The sequence below is a fragment of the Lampetra planeri genome, chromosome 60 (genome assembly GCF_965212315.1).
Source record: "Lampetra planeri chromosome 60, kcLamPlan1.2.h2, whole genome shotgun sequence".
NCBI classification, from domain to species: domain Eukaryota; kingdom Metazoa; phylum Chordata; class Hyperoartia; order Petromyzontiformes; family Petromyzontidae; genus Lampetra; species Lampetra planeri.
In genome coordinates, this window is record NC_136166.1 from 335,569 (window position 1) to 356,952 (window position 21,384).

At 55.8% G+C, this 21,384-nt stretch overlaps 1 protein-coding gene across 1 annotated transcript in view; it reads right to left on the bottom strand.

Moving 5' to 3' along the window:
• Window positions 1-2,272: 2,272 nt before the first annotated feature.
• The window catches only part of LOC144736292 (protein diaphanous homolog 2-like), a 45,035-nt gene continuing 25,923 nt past the window's right edge, over window positions 2,273-21,384 (bottom strand). Inside the window, exons 19-24 of the mRNA XM_078618941.1 lie at window positions 20,825-20,949; window positions 9,219-9,383; window positions 8,257-8,395; window positions 6,441-6,536; window positions 5,978-6,040; window positions 2,273-5,600 (exon numbers count right to left, since the gene is read on the bottom strand). Of these exons, the coding sequence (XP_078475067.1) occupies window positions 5,443-5,600; window positions 5,978-6,040; window positions 6,441-6,536; window positions 8,257-8,395; window positions 9,219-9,383; window positions 20,825-20,949 (746 nt within the window). The 3' untranslated portion in view covers window positions 2,273-5,442. The remainder of the gene's footprint in view (window positions 5,601-5,977; window positions 6,041-6,440; window positions 6,537-8,256; window positions 8,396-9,218; window positions 9,384-20,824; window positions 20,950-21,384) is intronic.

The following is a 21,384-nucleotide window of genomic DNA, read 5'->3' on the forward strand; positions in this document are numbered from 1 at the left end:
GGCCGGGCGTGGTGTTGGCCACACCACCTCCTCGCATGCCGTGCCGGCCTTCATAGGCGCTTGCGGACAGCACTTGCCCCAACAGCCTGCGCAAGGCTACACAGGGTGGGTGGGGGGGAGATCTTTGTCCTTATTCCACATGATGTACCGTCACAGGGGAAGTGTTTACCAATCATCGGGCAAGTGCAGTGTGTGTACAACGGCTACGTTTGCTTGAGAAAAAAGTATCGGCAAACTTGTAAAGGTGGACGGCGGTGGGTTGGTGAGGATCTGAAGTGTGGACGGGACGGCCTCCTTGACGCAGAGGCTTCCTTCCACGCTCATTCGCTCATCGTCATCATCATCGTCGCCGCCGTAGTCATCGTCATCATTGTCGTCGTCATAATCATCGTCATCGCCGTTGTCATCGTCATCATCGTTGTCATCGTCGTCGTCATCATCATCGTTATCACACGAAGTGTCAACAAGTGAACCTGAGGCCTACTGAAGGCTCTTGTAGAAACGTGGTCCATTACCCCGCTCCCCGTTAGCACGACCTGCATTCGCATGGCTGTATAAAGTCAACTTCCCAACCCTAATTTATTACTTATATATTTTTTATATATATCTTCGTATTTTTCGACATCACTTAATCACCTATTTACATTCTCACTGTATTTATACCCCTACTCTCGCACCGATTAAAATATCGCCGTGATTTTTGTTTCGTTTTTTTTGTAACCGCAGCGCGAACGGAGGGCGATTGAATAACCACGGTGCCTTGAAAGTGAAACAATATAATGGGCAACGTTTCAGGACACGGGCCTACTTCATGGCCAAATGCCGTGCCATTAAAGGCGACTTCACGGGGCTCGACAGCAGCCAGACGAGGGTGGCGGTTTCTTCTCACGAACAAACGCTTCTCGTGCGCCGTGAAGAAGGGCCGTTGACCGAAACGTTGCCTGTTGACATTTTCTGTTTTGTGTCGAGTTTCGTGTTGTGTTTGGGCACCACCACGTGACTGGACCGCTTTTGCAGGCTGGGCATGCCACTCAATAAAGTGAGCCTCTTGGTCACGCTGATTGACTCCGTCAGTGGGATTGATTCTGCCCCCTGCGACTGTGTTTGCTGATCTCAGTGCCGCATTATCCCAGCGGCAAAAGTGGCTACAAATGTAGCTAAGGGCCCCGCGCTAAATGCTTTAAAGCCATCAATTCCGGTTCAGTGATTCTGCACTTGTTCTATTACTATAGTACTATACCGCCTTCGACTTTTATGAACGACCGGGTGTTTAAGGTTAGAGATTTGTCGTAATATTTGGCTGTATAGCAAATTAAAAAATACAATTACTTTACTATGCAAGCTGAAAATGCGTGTGTTTTGATATTTGTGTTTTTTAAATGTAGGGTCCCTTTATGCTACAGGCCCCACACTGGCTTCATCCGGCACCGACTTCACGGCCCGCTAACTTCAAGGCTTTAACGCATTCATCATGTTTGTTATTATTATCGAAAATTATTTTGCAATGCTCTGTCATTGGGTGATGGCGATTTTGGCGACGTGGTAATGAGGAAATAAACTTATCAATGAATGCACGTCAATATTGCGTTTACCAACTGTCCATTATAGCGAGGTGTGTCCTAACTACTAGCGGAAGTAATTGCAAGCAAATTAATTACAATTCAACGGACACTGTATGCGTCATGTAATTTGCTCATCTCGCTGGTTACTCTTGGAAAGCGCGTTGTTTACGACCAATGATTTAGAACGGTCTTTTATATCGTTATAGGCTACGATCTGGATTTAAATGTTCTCGTAGTTACTGCATTAACCACACATCGTCGCACTTGTGGCATAAAAAAGCATGCAAACAAACACGCTCTGATCATCCTAACATCCGCAATCGTGTTTGAAACGGAATGGCCTACACCTGAGACGACATTTTGTCCGTTGGCTGCAAGGACGTTGCGATTTAAAGAGGCTTCACAGTCGCGTGAGAAACAGTTTGTACCTCATGGAAACATTTGTGCAGCCAGCCAAAGAAAAAACTAATTAAAAACAAAAAAATGTACAAAAGATATCCCGCCACTTATTTTGTACCCAAGTTGAACTTTTTTGCGGAGCAGAGACCCCCAGGGCTCCCCCCCCCAGCTCGAGAACCACTGGTGTAGTGTAGCATGTAGTGTAGCATGTATAGTGTAGCGTGTAGCGTAGTGTGTAGTGTATAGTGTAGCATGTAGTGTAGACAATTTCAATGCACGCCGTTTTAACAAAGCTCTCTCACACACGCGTCTGCGTGCTTATTGTTAAGTTTTATTGTATCGTGTCCCGCTGGGAGAACTGACAGGACGTGCAGGTTTGTTGAAAACCCATGGCTTTGAACCATCCACAGCGAGAGCCTGGCAATGCGCAAAAACCCATCGGGTCAACTCAACCCGACTTTGGCGACTTCAACCTGGCATCGGACCCGACACGTAGCAATAACAATATAGCTATAGGTATTGCATTATAATATATATTTTTTTACCAATAATAAAAACAATATTCTAGTGCAATGCGAAGGATTAGGCTTGGTAGTAAAATGACGACAATGGCCGTGCCCATTACCGCTTAAATTTACAAGCGATTTTAAAACTGTTGCGATATTATTAAAAATAAAAAAGCACGTACACACGCGAATGCACTTCAGTGTCAAAACAAGCGAGCGGCCGCCTTTAAAACAGTAAGCGCAAAATCCTCCCCGGTCCAAATACAAAACGGACCCTCAACGACAGAGCGGGGCAGTGGATTGTCCATCACCGCTCTGTCCCATCGAGTCCACGCCGATCCCAGCTGCCCCCCCCCTCTCTCTGTGCCACAAGTTGGAACGATGCGGGTGATGCAAGGGGGGGGGCATGCCACGTGGCATTGAGGGACGAGTGAGAGCAGCGATAGAGGGGGTTGCTTAGGAAATCACGAAAAGGGATCACGTGGGGAGGGATGACGGGGCGATGGAGAAGATGTTGATGTTGAGGCTTTAAGAGAGGAACGGAAGGCGGTTAAGGAAGAGGGGGGGGGCTGCCTAATGTAGAATGGGAAGTTTACTCTTGCGTACAATTTCATCATTGTTGTAAAGCGCCTTGGAATTAGGTGCCACATGAACCTACATAAGGTAATAAAAACAAATACAAACGACAAAGTTTGAGAACAGTTTGAATAAAAACGCAATTCCATAAAAACAACCGAGACACGTTCCCCGCTTAGTGAAGTCCTCCCAGCAGCGCGTGGTGGCAATCTCGGTTTAAATCCACCCTTGCGATCGACCAATGACAAGGTGGTCAACCCTTCGCCGAGAAGACTCGACGATCCGATCCCCGCCAATCGCGAGCGAGACGGCCGCTGCCCATTCCGCGGAACACCGGGAAACTCAAATCGAGGAGAGGCTCAGAGATTCATCTTCTTGGTTCTTTCGGTAAAGTCACGTGACTTTACCGAAAGAACCAAGAAGATGAATCCCTGCAGTCACGAAAGCTTTAAATCGAAATTTAGGCTCAGAGATCTGGCGAGCGCACACCGGTCCCGGCTCGCGGCGATCATTCGAGTGCCAGATGAGCCCGGTCCACGTGGGAAACCGGGTTCCAGAGCCCGCGACGAGTGAGGAGCGACCGACAGATTGAACCGGGACGGACGCGTACGCCGTGCGGAACGGACGCGGGTTGTTAATCCGCGAGTCTGATAATAATCCGCCCCAAGGTTCAATCCGTGTTATCGGCACAGACACAATTGCAGGTATCCCTCGGTTCACGAAAGAGACGCGCGTCCTTCGAAAACCACGAGCAGCAGGAAATGTCGCAGAATGGCTCTTCCCGTGACTTTAATACAAGAACATTCGGAATGTGTTTCGGACAGTCATTCCAACTCGGACTCCTAACCTGAAAATATACACCACCTCTATCACGTTTCGCAATCCAAAAATAGTAATTAAGAACGTTGACATTAAATCAATCGAATCACAATTTCTAACAATTATAACAATTCGCCTTTTCAGGGAACTCGCTAAAAGATCTGCTGCACGTTGGAGTGAGGCTGAGGCGATGTGGAGACGTCACGTTTGCACTGCAGGGACTCCGTGACGCTGTATCCGATGGATGATGACGCAGCCTCCACGCGTTTGATGATCTCACAGTGCCCGGCGTGCCGTCGTGAGATTTGGCCCGCGCGAGAATTCAATCTCGTTCATCAAAAGGCGTCCATAATGTCAACTGCTTTCAAGCGGAAATTCGTAAACCTAACGTTCGTTAATCGAGGGATACCTTTAAAATAAAATTGCGGCCGAAACCACAGACCACGATTTTAAAAGTCGATTTTTTTTCTTCCCACGGAAGTCGCTTCGGTTGAGCTCATGCCACGTCAGCTCCAGGCCAAGTGGAGCCGGGTTGCGTGGGCTTCCGAGCTGTTTTCATCGATTCTTTTCCAAAAAGGTGGTCTCTCAATCTGGTGTTGGCAGCTTTAATAAAAATGACAATATAAAAATCGGACGAGCTAAAACATTTTTTTGTAAACAACTCCCGCTCATCGACGGCGATTACTCGGAGATGCCCCTTTAAAAATGGCGGCCGCCAAATAACCGCCACCCTCCAAAGGCGGGAAACCCCCCCCCCCTACGAGGTCAACGATGACATCACCCAGGACCGACCCATCACCTCCCGTCCAGCGGCACCGGTGGTAACGGGGGAGGGGGGGGGGTTGATTCCACGAATTGCCGCGACTCTATAACCCATTCTCTGAAAACACCAGCGGTCGACGCACACGAATCTGACTCCCCGATTCTTACGCAACACGATCTTAGTAACAGTAGTAATAATAACGACCGAAGCATCATTACACCTCCAATACACACACGGCATCGTTACACGCGCGGAGAGAATTGTGGCCGTGACCCCCTCGAAGGCTGTAAAAGTGGCAGCCGCAGTAACGTTTGTGGCATCTGCGCGTCGTGCAGACGCGTTAACCGAATATTGCAAAGCAATTGGTCCCGTGAATTCGTCAGCACGAGTGGACTAATCATCCTATATATTTATACTGTATATAATCGACTCGGCAGGTAATGATACATTCCTTCGTTAATAAATTAGCCTCCCGAGCCGCTAATTAACTCGCCGAACCGAGCTCACCACTCACCCACGTTAATTTGACCTACAATCACCGTGTCCTATGATACAGCGCCGCGCACAGCCAGCTAACGACACTCGGCCCGACGGCCTCCGGAGGCGACGAGGCGTCTCTTTGTCTTCGTACAACTGTGCCCACGGCAGCGAGGAGCGGCAGGCGGCCGCATCTCGTCGCAAGTCCATCCCAGGCCGCGTCTTTGTCCCATCACCTCCCGAGCCACTTCCCGCGACATCCCCGAACGGATCATTCAACCGCCCGGGGAGATCCCGCGACGCGTCCGCTCGCGGGGTTCGTCCCAGAATGCACCGCGGCTCACAGGTTGCGCAGCCGTGCCAGCAGGGAGTCGGCGTTCCCGACCGGATCGGCCTTGCGATTGGGACGAGCGGACGGATCCGCATTCGATGCCGGAGTCCGCGTGGCGCGATTCCGATCCTGGGCTTTCTGACCGCCCTTCGTCGCCGTCGTCGTCGCTGAGGACACAAAAAAATGTTGGTGAAACGGGAGGGATGGCCAAGTAACGACGCCATCACGAGTTCGACGGTTTTCACAGAACAGGCTGCGGCAGTTAGCCCACCTAAAGCCTCAATATTTGTAAAAAAAAAAAAATTCTTAATTAAAATCAAGTTAAAATAACAGTTTAAAAGGTGTAATTTTTTTGTACCAGGTTACCGCAATTTAAGTCGATTATTTCTTGAGTAATTTTGTGTAACACAATTTTTGTTCCTGTGTACGAAGTGTTATTTTTTAATGGCTTATGCCTCAAAAGTACAGAAAATGGCTTTAATTACTCCCCACAAACTTTGCTTATGTGACAAGAGCGATGCTGAGAGCACTAACGGGCAGATACCATTGGCTGCCGCTTTCTCCGTTGCCTGCTTCTTTGCACCAATCGGAGCGCAGTTCTCCTCTCCTGCAACGAGTCACGGAACAAGATTGAATCACTCGCGAGCGAGAGAGAGAGAGGTGAGAGAGAGGTGAGATTACGGCGGCCGCGGAGATGGAGCGACCAAATCGGCTCGGTGGGCCCTAACCTGGTAAAATAAAAAAATAGTGTAATTTTTAATAGTTTTGTTTAAATAAAAAATAAAAACTCCCGTCGAACATTTCCATCATGAACGTCGTTAACAAGAGTAACACTGGCGGGCGTCGTCGCCTTCATCGGCGATCGCCGAGCGTCCGCGCCCCCCGTGCCCCCCACCCCCGTACTCCCCGTGCCCCCCCTCATTCTCTCCCCGTGTGCTTCGTGCCCCCCATGCCCCCTCCGTATTCCCCGTGCCCCCCGTGCCACCGGTGCTCCAGCGCAGCGGTACCTGTCTGGGGGGGGCTCCGCTTGCGCCGCTCGCGGAAGGCAGCGCCGGACTGCAGCGCCTCCAGCAGCGTGTCCATAACTCCCGTCTCACCACCCTCTGAGACGCCGGGAGACACGGGGGGGTGGGGGGGGGACACGGTGGGGGGGGGAGACACAGGGGGGGGGGGACACACGGGGGGGGACACACGGGGGGAGGGAGCACGGGGGGTGGACACGGGAGGGACAGAGGGTAGACATGAGGAGACACGGGGGGGGGCATGGGGGGAAGCGGGGGGCACAGAGAGAGACACGGGGAGACACGGGGAGACATGAGGGACCCACGGAGACACAAATACAGGGAAAGTGGAACATGGGTATGTGAGGACACGGAGACACGCAGATATTGAGGAACGTGAGCACATGGTGACAAGGATGTTCCAAGATGACAACCACACAACTCAGCGATGCCGGCTCAGTGTCTCCAAGCTGGCCATCGTGAAACACGTGGGAGAAGGCGAGACTCCAAGTCACGGTGGTGATCGGTGACGCACAACACGGCCATCGCAAACCCCCTGCGGTGCCCAGCGTGCCACATCCAGACGCAGGATGTCACCGGCGCCGTGACCGTGACCCAGCCATTATGAACTCCACGAGACTAAGATCCTCAAGATAGTCCCGTGAGTAGCGCCCGTGAAGGCCAGCGTTGTGGCACACGAGTGGGTGGGTGGCCAACGCCTTTGTCTCCCCTGTGGCGATGTTTACACACCGCACCAGGGTACTCATCGGAGGCTGAGCCGACCTAGGGGAGGCCCATGACCGGTTCAGACAATCGTCATTGGTGTTGGTGACCGTGAGCAGCCCGCAAACTGCTACACTACCGCTCCTCCAGACACACGGGTGCTGCCTGTCACACAGACAACACACGCACACACACAACACGCACACACACAACACGCACACCCACACACAACACGCACACCCACACACAACACGCACACCCACACACAACACGCGCACACACACACACAACACGCACACACACACAACACGCACACCCAAGGCTCAGGACCTGAACCCCGGGCTCTCTCCGACATGACCATCACACAAGGACCTCAGAACCCTTAACCCCGACTGCCTCCGTAACCCCCCCCCCCCACCTCAGCTTCAAACCAAGAAACTCGGCGGACGTGTGCTCCGAGCCGCACTTCGCCGCCCTGGTCACCGTGGGAATGGCTGGCGAACGCCGAGGAACGCACGGCGCGGGAGCGTAGAAGCGCGACAGCGCGACGATGGGTTCTGCCGCACGGCCATCCGTTACTGGTCCATCCGAGCCCTGTCCGGGCTCAACCCCGCTTAGCCTCCGCATTGTCGACGGGTCCCAGCGACGGACCGGGGGACTATAAAAATCGGCGCAGGCCGTTTGTAAGCCACGCCGGGCCATCTCACAGCGGGGCTCCAACTGCCGGGCTATCCTCACCGGGCCCCAATTTGGGGCTGGGTCCAAACAAGAAAAACCAAACGGGTCGCCGGTGAGGAAGAACTTTTGGGCGCTGCCGAATATCGGGGGCTTAATGCCAACCGAGAGCGTAAATAAGCGATCAACCGATCAATCACGTCTTTATTTGTATAGCGCCATTTCGTGCAAAAGATGCAATCAAATACTTGAAGAAATCTCGCCGTGGCTGTTTAATGAACCTCCGGTCGCATCTGCAATGTCCCCACGCGGACCGGCCCGCCGGGCCCAGCTGGTGCCGCTCGCCCGACGGCCCAGTCCGGGGCCCTGGGCCGCTCCCGCCGAGCGCCGCGACCCGCCCACGGCCCACGCCGGCGCCGCGTACCGGGCCGCTCGATGTCCGCCAGGTGCTTGCGCCGCTGCCGCCGCTCCGAGCGCTCCTTCTCTGCCGCCTCCTTGGCGATGCGCGCACGCCCAATCTTCTCCTCCGTCTCGCGACGCTTGGCGTTGTCGCGGAGAGCGTCCTGCCCCCCGCGCGGTGAGCGAGGCACGAGGGACGGGGGGGCGGAGGGGGAGGCGGGGGCGGGCGATCGAGTTGAGGAGACGTCGCAGCGACCGCGGAGGCGAAAATTGTGGTGCTGTTGGTGGTGTTGATGGTGGTGTTGATGGTGGTTATGGTGTCATGGTGGTGATGGTGATAGTGTTGTTGGTGGTGGTGTTGATGGTGATTATGGTGTCATGGTGGTGAAGGTGATAGTGTTGTTGTCGTTGGTGGTGTTGATGGTGATTATGGTGTCATGGTGGTGATGGTGATAGTGTTGTTGGTGGTGGTGTTGATGGTGGTTATGGTGTCATGGTGGTGAAGGTGATAGTGTTGTTGTCGTTGGTGGTGTTGATGGTGATTATGGTGTCATGGTGGTGATGGTGATAGTGTTGTTGGTGGTGGTGTTGATGGTGGTTATGGTGTCATGGTGGTGAAGGTGATAGTGTTGTTGTCGTTGGTGGTGTTGATGGTGATTATGGTGTCATGGTGGTGATGGTGATAGTGTTGTTGGTGGTGGTGTTGATGGTGGTGATGGTGTGGAGGTGGTGATGGTGTGGTGGTGGTGATGTTTATTGTGGTGGAGAGCGGCAGAGCAGTGGTTAGCCCCCTGCGCTACAAACTCGGTGAACCGAGTTCGATTCCCACCACCGCTGTCGATGGTGATATTGACGGTGGCTATGGCGGCGACAATTTCAGCGACCCCACGTCCCACGCAACCCCCACGACCCCACGACCCCGTGACCCTCGCTTCCCCCACAAAACCCGTGACCCCCACGACCCCCGCCACCCCCGCGACCCCGTACCTGGAAGGCGGAGCGAAACTCCTCGAGATCGGCGAAGAACTCCTCGGGGGGCACCTTGGCGATGTCGAAGGCGTAGAAGCGGCCCAGTTCGCGGTAGCGCCGGTCCATCCCGTCGCGCTGCTGCACCAGCTTGCTGTGCGTCTCGAGCGCCGCGCGCAGGAAGCCGTGAGCCCCGCCGCCAACGCCGCCACGGAGTCAAGGGGGGAACTCGCCAGGCCTTCTCTCCCGTGGTGTTAGCGCGCGGTGTCGGTGCTGTTGCGTTGTGCGGCGTTGTTGTGTTGTGGTGTTATTGGTGTTGTTGTGGTGCGGTGTTGTTGTGGTGCGCTGTTGTGTTGTGATGGTGTTGTGGTGGTGTTGTGTTGTTGTACGCTGTTGCATTGTGTGGTGGTTGTTGTTTTGTGGTGTTATTGGTATTGTTGTGCGGTTGTGTTATTGTGTGGTGTTGTTGTGGTGTGTTGTTGTGGTGGTGTTGTGATGTGGTGGTGTTGTTGTGCTGTTGTGTTATTGTGTGGTGTTGTTGTGGTGTGTTGTTGTGGTGGTGTTGTGATGTGGTGGTGTTGTTGTGCTGTTGTACGCTGTTGCGTTGTGGTGCTTGTTGTTGTTGTTTTGGCGTCACAACAACAAAGACAACGACAGCGACGTCGTCGGCACAAACACCGCCCCAAATTCTCAGCAAAAACATTCCCCCCATTGTTGTTGCTAATGACCTGTACAGTCATTTCCTGCCTTGTTATTGACAACAACAGCAGCAGCGGCAGCAGCGGGGGTAGTAGTGGTAGCAACACTCGGTGGTGCACTTCCCTTCATGTCATCTACACGCGAGTCAACGGAATTCGACGCGGGCACTTTGCGGGCGATCCACTGCCGGTCGGGGGACTCCCCCCCCCCCCCCCGGCCGTACTTCACCACGCTGGTCACCGTGGGGGGGCTGGCGAACGCCGAGGAACGTACGACAGCGCGACGATGGTTCTGCCGCACCGCCCTCTGTTAGTGGCCCATCCAAGCCCTGACCGGGCTCAACCCCACTTAGCCTCCGACATCCGAGGGGATCGGATGCGTTCCGGCTGACTTGACGACCGCGGGCCCACAAATTGGTACTTGGTATTTTATCCAACCCGGAGTGGGGATGGTAATGACGACAGCGAGAGCTGAACCTGTCACCCCGTAACGGCGAGCGGAACGATAAGTAGTTAAAGCTGTTAACTCGATCCCGGCCACGATAATTAAATAAAACATTTACATTTAAAGTTATTACCCGAGCGCTGCGGAACCTCCATTAAGGAAACTGCGTTAAGACGGAGAACAACGATCTGTGTAGACTTACAGGCCGCTGGGGCAGGTGCTGTGACAAGAGACAAAAGGTGCCCCGCGTAGCCTCAACGGAGCGTCGGGGCAAGTGCCGTGAGCGAGCAGCACCGACGGAGGCCGGCGACGGCGCGTGGCGGGGTGGCGTGTGGCCAGCACCGCCCCCCCCCCCCCCGGCCACCTTTGTCTCCCCAGTGCCGACGAAGGAACACGACCCGGCACGACACGAGCCGGCGCAGGGGAAGGGGCCAGCGACGGTTTTGGAGGTCGCTCCTGGCCAGCGGTCGAGAATTCCGAGCCACAAACAAACAAACTCCTCCTCGTCGTCGTCGCCGTCGTCGCGAGAGAGACGTGATACGAGGACGACGAAGCGGGAGGCGCCCTCGGGGCTTCCATCAACCCGCCTCCTGAAGCTTCCGGGAGGCCACAAAAGCCGTGAACGGCATCATCCACGCAGCCGATACGGGACACGAGGTCGACAACGACGACGACGACGTTGATGCACACGTCGGAAATTGAAAATCTCTCCGGTCAGTGGACAGCGACCGTCGTCCCCACCCAGAACAGACGACTCGCGGGCCGATTGAGGGCTACGTACGCACGTAGACCTTCTTTCGCGCCATGCCTAGCCGACCGTGCTAATCGCAGGTGCGGGGGAAGGAGGAAGAAACGAAGCAGGAGGAGGAGGCACCACGGCGGCGATGAGCCGCCACTCCGCGGCCACCAGGCTCATCGACCAAACTAAGAGCTCAACTGTTTTTATTTGACCAGGTAAGGTAGGCCCCCACTGAGCTGTATCGCTGGCTATCACAAACGATAGCTCGTCCAAGTGGCTTGCTATCGCGTGCAAATTTATCGCGCGTGTCGATTCTAAATATGGAGGGAAAACACTGGAGGACCCGGAGAAGAATCCACACGACCATGGGGAGAGAGAGAGGGCCGGGCTCGAACCCACGACCTCCTGCTTACCGGGCGAGGGAGTTAACATCTCGCCACCACGGCACCCAACAATCAGGGATGAGAGTTTGGGAGGCAGGAGGATAAGTTTGACCGGGCAACACCGATGCTTCTAGTTCTAGCGCAACTCCGCCATCTGCAAGTCGGCGAGCCCCGATTCTTATTCTGCGTTAAAATTGAACAACGCCAAGGTGGCGGAGGTGGCTGAAAAGTCATTCGGGCTCCGAATAAGTCGGCAGATTCCCTGTCCCCCCCCCGCCCCCCACCCCCGGGGCCTACCTACAAGTAGGGATGGGGGGGGGGGCAACATCTGGCCGTGGTTGTGCGGTGGAGGCTTGCGAGCCGAGGGGAGCTCCGACTGAGCGTTTGCGCCCCCCACCCCCCCCACGCCCTTCCTCTGCGGACTCTCGCTCGGCCCGCGATGGACGGCGCAGGAAGGCGAGCGCCAGGATGGACCGCGGCAAACACAATAGCACGGCCGCCCCAACCCCCAACCACCCCCACCCACTCAGATCGCCAGCACCCCCACGGGAGTCGAACAGAAACCCCCACCCCACCACCCAACCCCACCCCCCCCCAGACTCATTGTCAATCCACTGCTGGATGGATGGGGGGCCCTCTCCCCGCTCCTGCGTGGGTCGTTGTTTGACTCAACACTGCCCATAGACTCAACACTGCCCATAGACTCAACACTGCCCATAGACTCAACACTGCCCACAGACTCAACACTGCCCACAGACTCAACACTGCCCATAGGCTCAACACTGCACCTCCGATTAGCACGGTTGGCTATGTATGGTGTGAAAAAAGTTCAACGCACATGCACCCGGGTCTGTCCCGTGACCTCCTGCCAGCAGCGAGCCTTCCACACTTCACGTGACCTCAACGTGCACCTAGCCTGGCACAGACGCCTCAGTGACGTCACAGTCGCTTAGTAGCGAACGGGCGGCCGTTGTCGTCGACTAGAATTGATGATGCCGGTCGGTGCGAGAGTTTGTCGGGGCAGGGAGCGAAGCAGTACAGTACAACGTGATGAGCCGCTTGGGGCGGAATCGCGATGCCATTCACAGAACCGATCCCATCGGCGCCATCTCGTGTGGCCAACGGGTCTCCTTCGCCTTGTCGGCCTCAAAGTAAAACAATCGGCATCTCGTTCGATTGCACGAAACGTTTACCGATCCTCTGGGCAGGGGCCAGAGGATCGATCCATCGTCGTTACTTCGTCAGCGTGCCCAGCGCCGGGCTCTGCGCGATGACGACGACTTTAGGTCAGGCGATGCGGTCATCAAACGATCGCCCGACGACCGACACCACCGACCAACCACCCCCCCCAACGACCGCCCCCCCAAAACGATGACGCCGCGACCCCGTGACCCCGCGACCCCCGCGGTAGCATCGCCGCTCGTAGAGGCGCGCTGGAGATGTTTCCACTCGGAGCCACCGAGGCAGGAAGCCGGAGCGAGGAAGGAAGGAAGCAGCTTTCAAGGGAGGGCCTTAGGAAGGAGCCATTCCTTCTTCGTTCGACTTTCCTTAACGTTTAAAAAATATATATTCACGACTTTGTTTCTGTGCGGAAGTCGGGGCTTCCGCTTTCGCGATGGGTTCTCACAGAGCCTCGGAGAGCGAGAGAGACGAGGGGGGGGGAGGAACGGAACGCGCTTCCAGAGGACGTCCACCACGGAGGCGGAGCGAGTTAATCCACGCGTGGCGCAGGAACCCGGTGGATCATCGCGTCGCGATGAGAGATGGCGACGGCTCGGGGAGGAATCCACGCGGCGGTGGACGGTGCACGGTTGATGATGATGATTGTGATTGATGATGGTGATTGATGATGATGATGGTGATTGATGATGATTGTGATTGATGATGATTGTGATTGATGATGATGACCAAGTTTGACATTTTGACCGCGAGGTCACCCACACTTGTCGTGTATCGTCCAAACTCGACACTCCCGAGTCTCCCGCCAAATGAGATTCTCGGCGATTCCGAGGTCCTGGAGCCGTTCCCGGCGACCCGTCCACCCGCGGCAGCGGTTCCGTTAATCCGGTCAGAGCGCTGGCCGCTACCGCCACCGCCACTGGCGCGTCGGCACCGCGACGCCCTTCGCTGCCCGCCTCCCGTCTCCCTTCGCTGCCCGCCTCCCGTCTCCCGCGGCGTCGGCCTCCCGGGGCCGCTTTGATGTCCCCCTCCCAATGTCGGCCTCGCTCATTTTTCACCGCCGGTACTTTAAAAATTTTTTTACTATTCTTATTTTGAAAACGGGTCGTGGCGTGGGAACAATCGGGCGGGCGGCCGGCACCGTGTGGCAGGGGGCTGCTGTTTGTTGGGGGGGGTGGGGGGGGGGTGGGGTGGGGGGGGTGGGGGGGGGGTCTCGCTTTGAGGGCGGGGGACTTGGAGAAGCCGAAAGGGAGCTCGCTCGCGAGATGGAAACTGTCTGTTTAGTTTCAGGCCGGACACACCGCATGAGAACATATCCGGGCCGGGGTCCGATAGATCCGCGGTGGCCGGCAAAAGGCTCACGTACGTACGTGCGTGCGTGCACACGCATATATCCACGTGCGCGTGTGTACGTGGATACGCACGCAACGGAACTCCCTCCTCCTCCTCCTCCACAAAAAATAACAACATCACGCAATGGGCCGTTTGTGTTTTGCGTTCGAAAAAATGCAACGCTGCGCCGTGCGCTTACCAGCGCGGTTAGCGTGCGAGCGTGCCAGCAAGTTGGTGGCTACGTCGTTAACGTAGATGAGTGTACGGGTAGGTACATTGGAGGGCAGCGACATTGGTGGGTAGGTTCATTGGTATGTCGGGCCCGCGGCTGGCCTCAACGTTGGCCTACCACTCCACGTGTGCCGGGTAAGGTCGGCATATCAATTGGAACGCAGGTTGGCAGACAGGTAGCAGGAGAAGCCATTCGCTCGTCACGCGTAGTCCAGCGAAGGAGCTTTGCGCCAAAACGCGCCACCTCTTGCGACGGCCTTCGCGTGAACCGCTCCGGGCTGCTACACGCCGGCGTCTCGAGAGATTTTGTTTGATCCGCGGATCACGTCGGGGGGGGGGGGGGGCGGGGGGGGGCGGCCACGGGTGAGGGTGGCGCCGTTCCTACGAGGGCCGCAGTCTCTCTCACGTCGACACTTTGAACGTCGACCGCGAGACCCAAGTGAGCGCAATTCCGCTGCAGGAGTTTGCGCATCGAGACGGGAGATGGTGGGGGGGGGGGGCGTCCAAAAGTAGTGAGAGTCGCACGAGCCGACGGCGAACGGCGGATGGCAAGAAAGGCCTCTCGCTCTCTCTCGCTCTACATCCGGTTCCGGCAGTCACCGGGACGCCGGCGCGGGGGGACGCCAGCGCGGGGGCCCCCCCCTCCCCCACTGCTTAGCGTCGCGTCCATCGAGTGCAGCCGGAGAGAGCGATCGCACCGCCGCTAATCTGTAACTCTCGCGTACACACAAAGAGCCCCCCCACCACCCACGCCTCCCCACTATCCCGTTGGAGGCCCGCCCACTCGTTTGGGGCCAACATTCAATGGCAGGAAGTCGGCAGAATAAGAAAATTATTAAAGTGGAGCGAGCGAGCGAGCGGGCGGGTTACACGAAACACGCCAACGGTTATCAGCCGCCCAACCCCCTCCCGCCCAGCCAGAGTCAACACACCACGAGCTGCCGTGTGTTATAACGCACGGCACGGGTTGGTATTGTGGCTTTCCTGGATAAACAAGTAAATTCTTCTTCTTCTTGGTTCTTTCGGTAAAGTCACGTAGAAGGGAGATAATATAATAATAAAAATAAAACATAATAAAATAATACAATTCTCACGACGTTTTGGCCACAACGCAAGCAGCCGTCCTCAGGTGAAGAACAGGTCTGTCGGAAAGACAGCGTCTGAACATTCAGAAAGAACCAAGAAGATGAATCCCTGCAGTCACGAAAGCTTTAAATCGAAATTTAAATTGTTATTATTGAGTATTATACCCAGGGCCCCCCCCCAGTGGCCTCCGTGGCTCGTCACTGGGCGAGCGAAAAAACTCAGCCAAAGATTTAGGAGTTCCCCCGGCCACCAACGAACAAAAATAACTTTTTATTTTACCGGGTTAAGGCCCGACTGAGCTATGCAGCTCTGTTGTTTAGATTCGACCCGGCCAACACAAAATGAGAGCTCCAAAAAAGTGGCTTATCATCATCATCATCAACACATTGAAACTTATAGCAAGGCAATTACTCTGAACGCTCGATTATAACAAAATGTGGAGGGGAAACACCGGAGGACCCGGAAAAAATCCACACGGCCACGGGGAGAGAAACTCCAAATATACCGCAGGCACCTTCAGGGTCGGGATCGAACCCACGACCTCCTGCATACCAGGCGAGGAAGTTAACATCTCACCACAGAAAGAGAGACACGCAAACTACAAATATACAGCAGGCATCTTCAGGGTCGGGATCGAACCCACGACCTCCTGTAGACCAGGCGAGGTAGTCAACATCTCACCACGGAGAGAGAGACACGCAAACTCCAAATATACAAAAGGCATCTTCAGGGTCGGGATGGAACCCACGGCCTCCTGCAGACCAGGCGAGGAAGTTAACATCTCATAGCCACCGTGGCAGCCACTCGGCGAACAACCCAGGCTGCGGTGGGGGGGGCGTCTCTGTCCGATGACCTCACGCGAGAGGGCCTGCTGGCGATCTCATTAAACCCGCCCGTTGGGTGTGCACGTGCGCCCACGCCACCGGCTCCACGCGAACGTCAAACTCAATTTGGCAATCAAGCCGTCGCCGCCGCGGTTTTTTAATTTTTTCCTCGCTCGGGGGGCCCCTTTACTTAGGAGCACGTGTCGAGAGAAACGTTCGTTCCCCCCCCCCCCCCCCCAGGGTCCGAGCGGGGGACATCTGCGTTGCGTCGCCGGACAAGCGGCGGGGGGAAGGAAGCGCCTGGTTGCCACCTCCGGGGGCGACGCAACAAAGCGGGGAGGGAGCGACCCTCGCCACACGGGGAGGGAGCGGGGAGAGCTCCGTGCAAACGACGCATCGTCGTCGTCGTGCGTGGCGCACGGCCGCGCGCAAACTCACAAAAGCCGGGCGAACTCTTCGCACACCTGGGGAGGGAGACTCGCGTATTGACGTCAGCTCCTCCAACGAGCGGACGTGGCCTGGGAGGACCTGGACAGGTGGCGACACGAGGGGAGGGGGCGGACGCCTGCAAAACAGGCGGCGGCCTACGTCAGGCTTTGTGCAGATTTCCTCTCGCGGGGGACGGCGCTTATCGTCAACAACATCGGCCCAGTTCTATCCACTGCTGGATGAAGGCGTCCCCCCCCTCCTCCTGCTAAGATAAAATCAGCAGCAAAGACAAAGATCCCCCGTATAGCCGCCTTAACAGACTTGTTGGGGCAAGTGCTGTATGTTCGTGAGTAGCAGCACCTATGAAGGCCGGCACGGCACACGGGGGAGGGCGGGGGGCCACCACGCCTAAGCAGCGCTGTTTTACACAGGTACTCATTTGAGGCCGAGTCGACCTAGGGGAGGCCCAGTCCCAGTTCAGATAATAGTCGCCGGTGATGGCCGCGAGCGAAAATCAACTCGGGTCGCCGGGTTCGTAGCAAAGCGCGCTGACCGCTACACTACCGCCCCCCCCCTCCACACACACACACAAACGAATACGCACACACAGCTGCATATTAATAATCGGTATAAAACAATAACAATAATTGCCTTTCCGTTGTTCCTCGGCAGATTGCATCTCAATATTTTTATAATCTGTTGTTTGGGAAAAGTTAAACGTGTTCTTTGTTTGAATTGGATGACTTTGTTAGCACTGTTTACTGCAGGCAGTTACACCCCCCCCCCCCATCATTAAGAACGAACAATAATGGAGGTGGCCGTGTTGGATATACCAAGCTGCCAAGGCCGAGGCTGCTGGGTTCAAACTCTGGGGCTGGGTGCGTCGCTCTCGCTCGCTCAATCAATCGATCGTTCGATCGATCGATCGATCCATACAAGAGCACGGAATTAGACCAAAGCTGGACTCCTTGTTGCGGTCACACCTGGGCCCAGGCCCCAACCTACCTAGCCGCAGCACCTGCTGGGAGCAGCCAGGGTGGACTGACGAACCGGGCGCTCGCCAATTCATCTCACTCACCGGTGGTCAGTCACCTCCTCATCGCTCTTTTATCGCTACCACCACTGCGGGTTCCTGTTCCCGTGAGCTGCACTCGTTGAGTCCGACAGCCGTGTTGAGGACTCGGTCTGTACCAGACGCTCACCGCGTCGTCGTCCCATCATCCGCGCTGCGTTCAACCACCACCACACGTGCAGGTTCACGAAAAGTAACTCGCCCAGCCACTCACTCACCCACTCCCCACACACTCGCCCACCCACTCTCAACCCACTCCCCACACACTCGCCCACCCACTCTCAACTCACTCGCCCACTCACTCTCCACACACTCGCCCACCCACTCTCAACACACTTGCCCACCCACTCCCAGAGGTCGCAAACGGGTTTAGACTCCTTACCCCGTACCCGGCCGCACCAGGGTCGCAAATGGGTACCCGTACCCGGCCGGGTATCGGGTACGGGTATCGGGTACCCGATTGCGACCTCTGCCCACTCCCCACACACTCGCCCACTCACCCCCACACTCGCCCACTCACCCCCCACACTCGCCCACTCACCCACACACTCGCCCACTCACAGGGTTCACACCTTCCAGATTCTCCCCCCCCCCCACGCTCTGCTCCCACCCTGAATTCCCTCCCAAAGCTCGTGGACAATAAATAATTCCACCAACGCAGTCGCAGGGTCCGGGATCGAACCAGGGGCCTCCCGCGTACCGGGCGAGGGGGGGGGGGGTAACGGTCTCGTTGGGTGGCGCGGTGCCGTTAAGAGTTCCGAGTCGATCGACGCCGATAGCAGCGCCATCGCGGGGGACGTCGGGGGGGCGGGGGAGGGGGCGGAAGGGCGCTAGATTTTGAAAATGTGACATAATGGAACAAATGAGAAAACACCGTGGTTGCATTATATTCCACTCGGCCGTTAATGCGTTCCACATACCGCCGATTTCCGTCGTAAGCAAATAAAAATATAAACAAAGATTTCCCACCCCCTCTCCCTTCCCCAGTGTCGCCCTAAACAGGCTGTGGGGTCAAGTGCCGTTCGCGGAGTAGCACCAAGTACTCGTTTGAGGCCGAGTCGACCTAGGGGAGGCCGAGGACCGGTTCGGATAATTGTCCCGGTGTTGGCCGTGAGCGGGAACCGAACGCGGGTCGCCGGGTTCGTAACACAGCTCGCTAACCGATGCACCACCACTCCCCACATACACATACTCACACACACTCACAGAATCACACGCAACAACAACAACCGCCATTCGCCACTAAGTGGCGGTGACGTCACCACGGCGCTTGTGCCAGGCCATGTGCACCTTGAGGCCAGACACACACACAGACACACACAGACGCACGCACACACACACAGACACACACACACGCACACACACACACAGACACACACACACAGACACACACAGACACACACACGCGCGTGCGAGTGGACAAGCGCAGGCTGCGAGATAGAATTGTGCCCACGTCACCCCATGATAGTGTAGGAGAATAAACAGCTACAGATGTAAAACATCACGAGAGACTTGAGAATCAGAAACATTCGCACTCACGCAACCACACACACACACACAAAGACAAAGACCTCCCGTATAGCCTTAAGAGACTGTTGGGGCAAGTGCTGCGAGCGAGCGGCACCTCTGAAGGCCGACACGGCGCAACGATGTGGCCAGCACCACGCCCGGCCACCTTCTCAATGTTGATTGTTGACAACAACAACAACAACCGCCATTTGCAATAAAGTGACGGTGACGTCACCACGGGGCCTGTGCCAGGCCAGGTGCGCTTTGAGGCCACGTGAAAGTGTGAAAGCCTCGCTGGCAGGAGGAGGTCACGGGACAGACCCAGCAGGTGCCACGGGATGACCGACTTGAGATGACCGGCAGATGCACCACCAGCCGTGCCCCCTGCCGTGCCAACTCGCTGCGTTTTAGCGGCCCGGCAGGAGGACACGCACGCACGGACGCGCGCACACGCGCACAATAGCGCACACATAAAGGGACGGACACACACACCCATTTCCTCTGCCTCCATTAAGCCTCGCGTTCAAATGGAACTATTCTGGTATCTGACGACATCCCGGCAAACGGAGAGCTTTCTGCTTGGGTCAATAAAGGGTGCAGCTTACTGGCGTACACACACACGCGTACACACACACTCGCACGCAAAAACGTACACGCGCGCACACACACACGCACCTACACACACACGCACCTACACACACACGCGTACACACACCTACACACGCACGCGTACACACACACTCGCACACAAAAACGTACACGCGCGCACACACACATGCAGGCATGCACACACACACACCTCCAACAATTGCCCAGCTCTGCGGCCCTCTATCAAGCTGCTTTGGTGCCATTTCTCAATTTTTTTAATTCATTTTGATTCTGCGTGGTAGGAGTGGCAGCCATATGGTTTTCATTTGATTGGCAGTGGCTGTATATGGGATTTGGTCCTCATATATACAGGGTGCTTCAAAAAAATGTTAACACTTATATGGGACTATCGTTTTTAATGGAAAAAGAATGGATAATGCCCTGTAACATAACAAATTGTATGTAACTAGCTTCTAAAAGTCAAAGTCTCCCACTTGTCCGCCATCATTGTCAACGCGTGGCCTGGGATCTTCTCCAGGGGGTCTCCAGAGCCTGGAGGAGGAGGCACATTTCTCGTGGTGTTGTTGCAAATTCTCAGAAGTGAACTTTTTTTTTAAGCGCCCTGTATATAATTAATGTACAGCGTCATGGAATGCTGTTCGCATGAATGACGCCAAATCAAGTGAAAGAATGATTATTATTAAGGTCTGTGGGGGTCCTATGCCTGACCGGTACCAGTAAAAAGTGTTAACACTCCAACAATTATCCAAGCTCTGCGTTCCTATCTTGTTATGCTTGACCAACACCAGACCGTGAGTGTTTCCACGTGTGAGGAAACCGGAGTACCCGGAGACAAACCCCGCACGTGTTAACAGGGGGGGTCCGTTACCACTCAATCTCAACAACGACAATCGCCCAAGCTCTCGCGGTCCTACATCGGGATGTCCGACCCAACTCCATTAATGCGCGAGGGAACCGGAGCACCCGGAGACAAACCTTCCCGCCCGCCCGGCGCGCGAGGGGAGTAACGATCGCCCCCCCCCCGCCACCCCCCCACCGTGACCCCACACGGCGGCACCTCCGGAGGACGTCACGCGCGCCAGAGAGGATATCGTCATCTTGGCCACGAACTGGTCGTTGGGGTCGCCGCTCGCCGGGAAGGTCTTCAGCTCCTTGTCCAGCTGCTGGAGCTGCGTGCCCATGGCGGTGACGCTCTTCTGCACGTTCTCCGTCGACACTGGCGGGCGGGCGGGCACAGCGATGCCGGGCGGGTGAATGCCGGATTAAAACGACGGCGGTCCGGTGATAACGCGACAATGCCGCTATTGAAACCAAAACAATGTTTTTTTTTTATGTTACCCAGTAAAGGCCCCACTGAGCTATACGGCTCTTTTTCTCAGAAGCGACCTGTCCACGACAAATGACGGCTCAACGAAGGGGCTCGCCATCATCATCGTCGTGTGTGCAAACGCGTAGATGCAAAATACCCTAAAACGTGCGACGTCGATTCTAAATGTGGAAGGACAAAACTGGAGCGCCCTGTGAAAAATCCACGCGACCACAGGCAGAGAGACACGCAAACTCCAAATATACAGACCTCCTGTATAGCAGGAGAGGTAGTGAACATCTCGCCCGGTCATACAAACTCCACACACTCACCGACTCGCTCAAC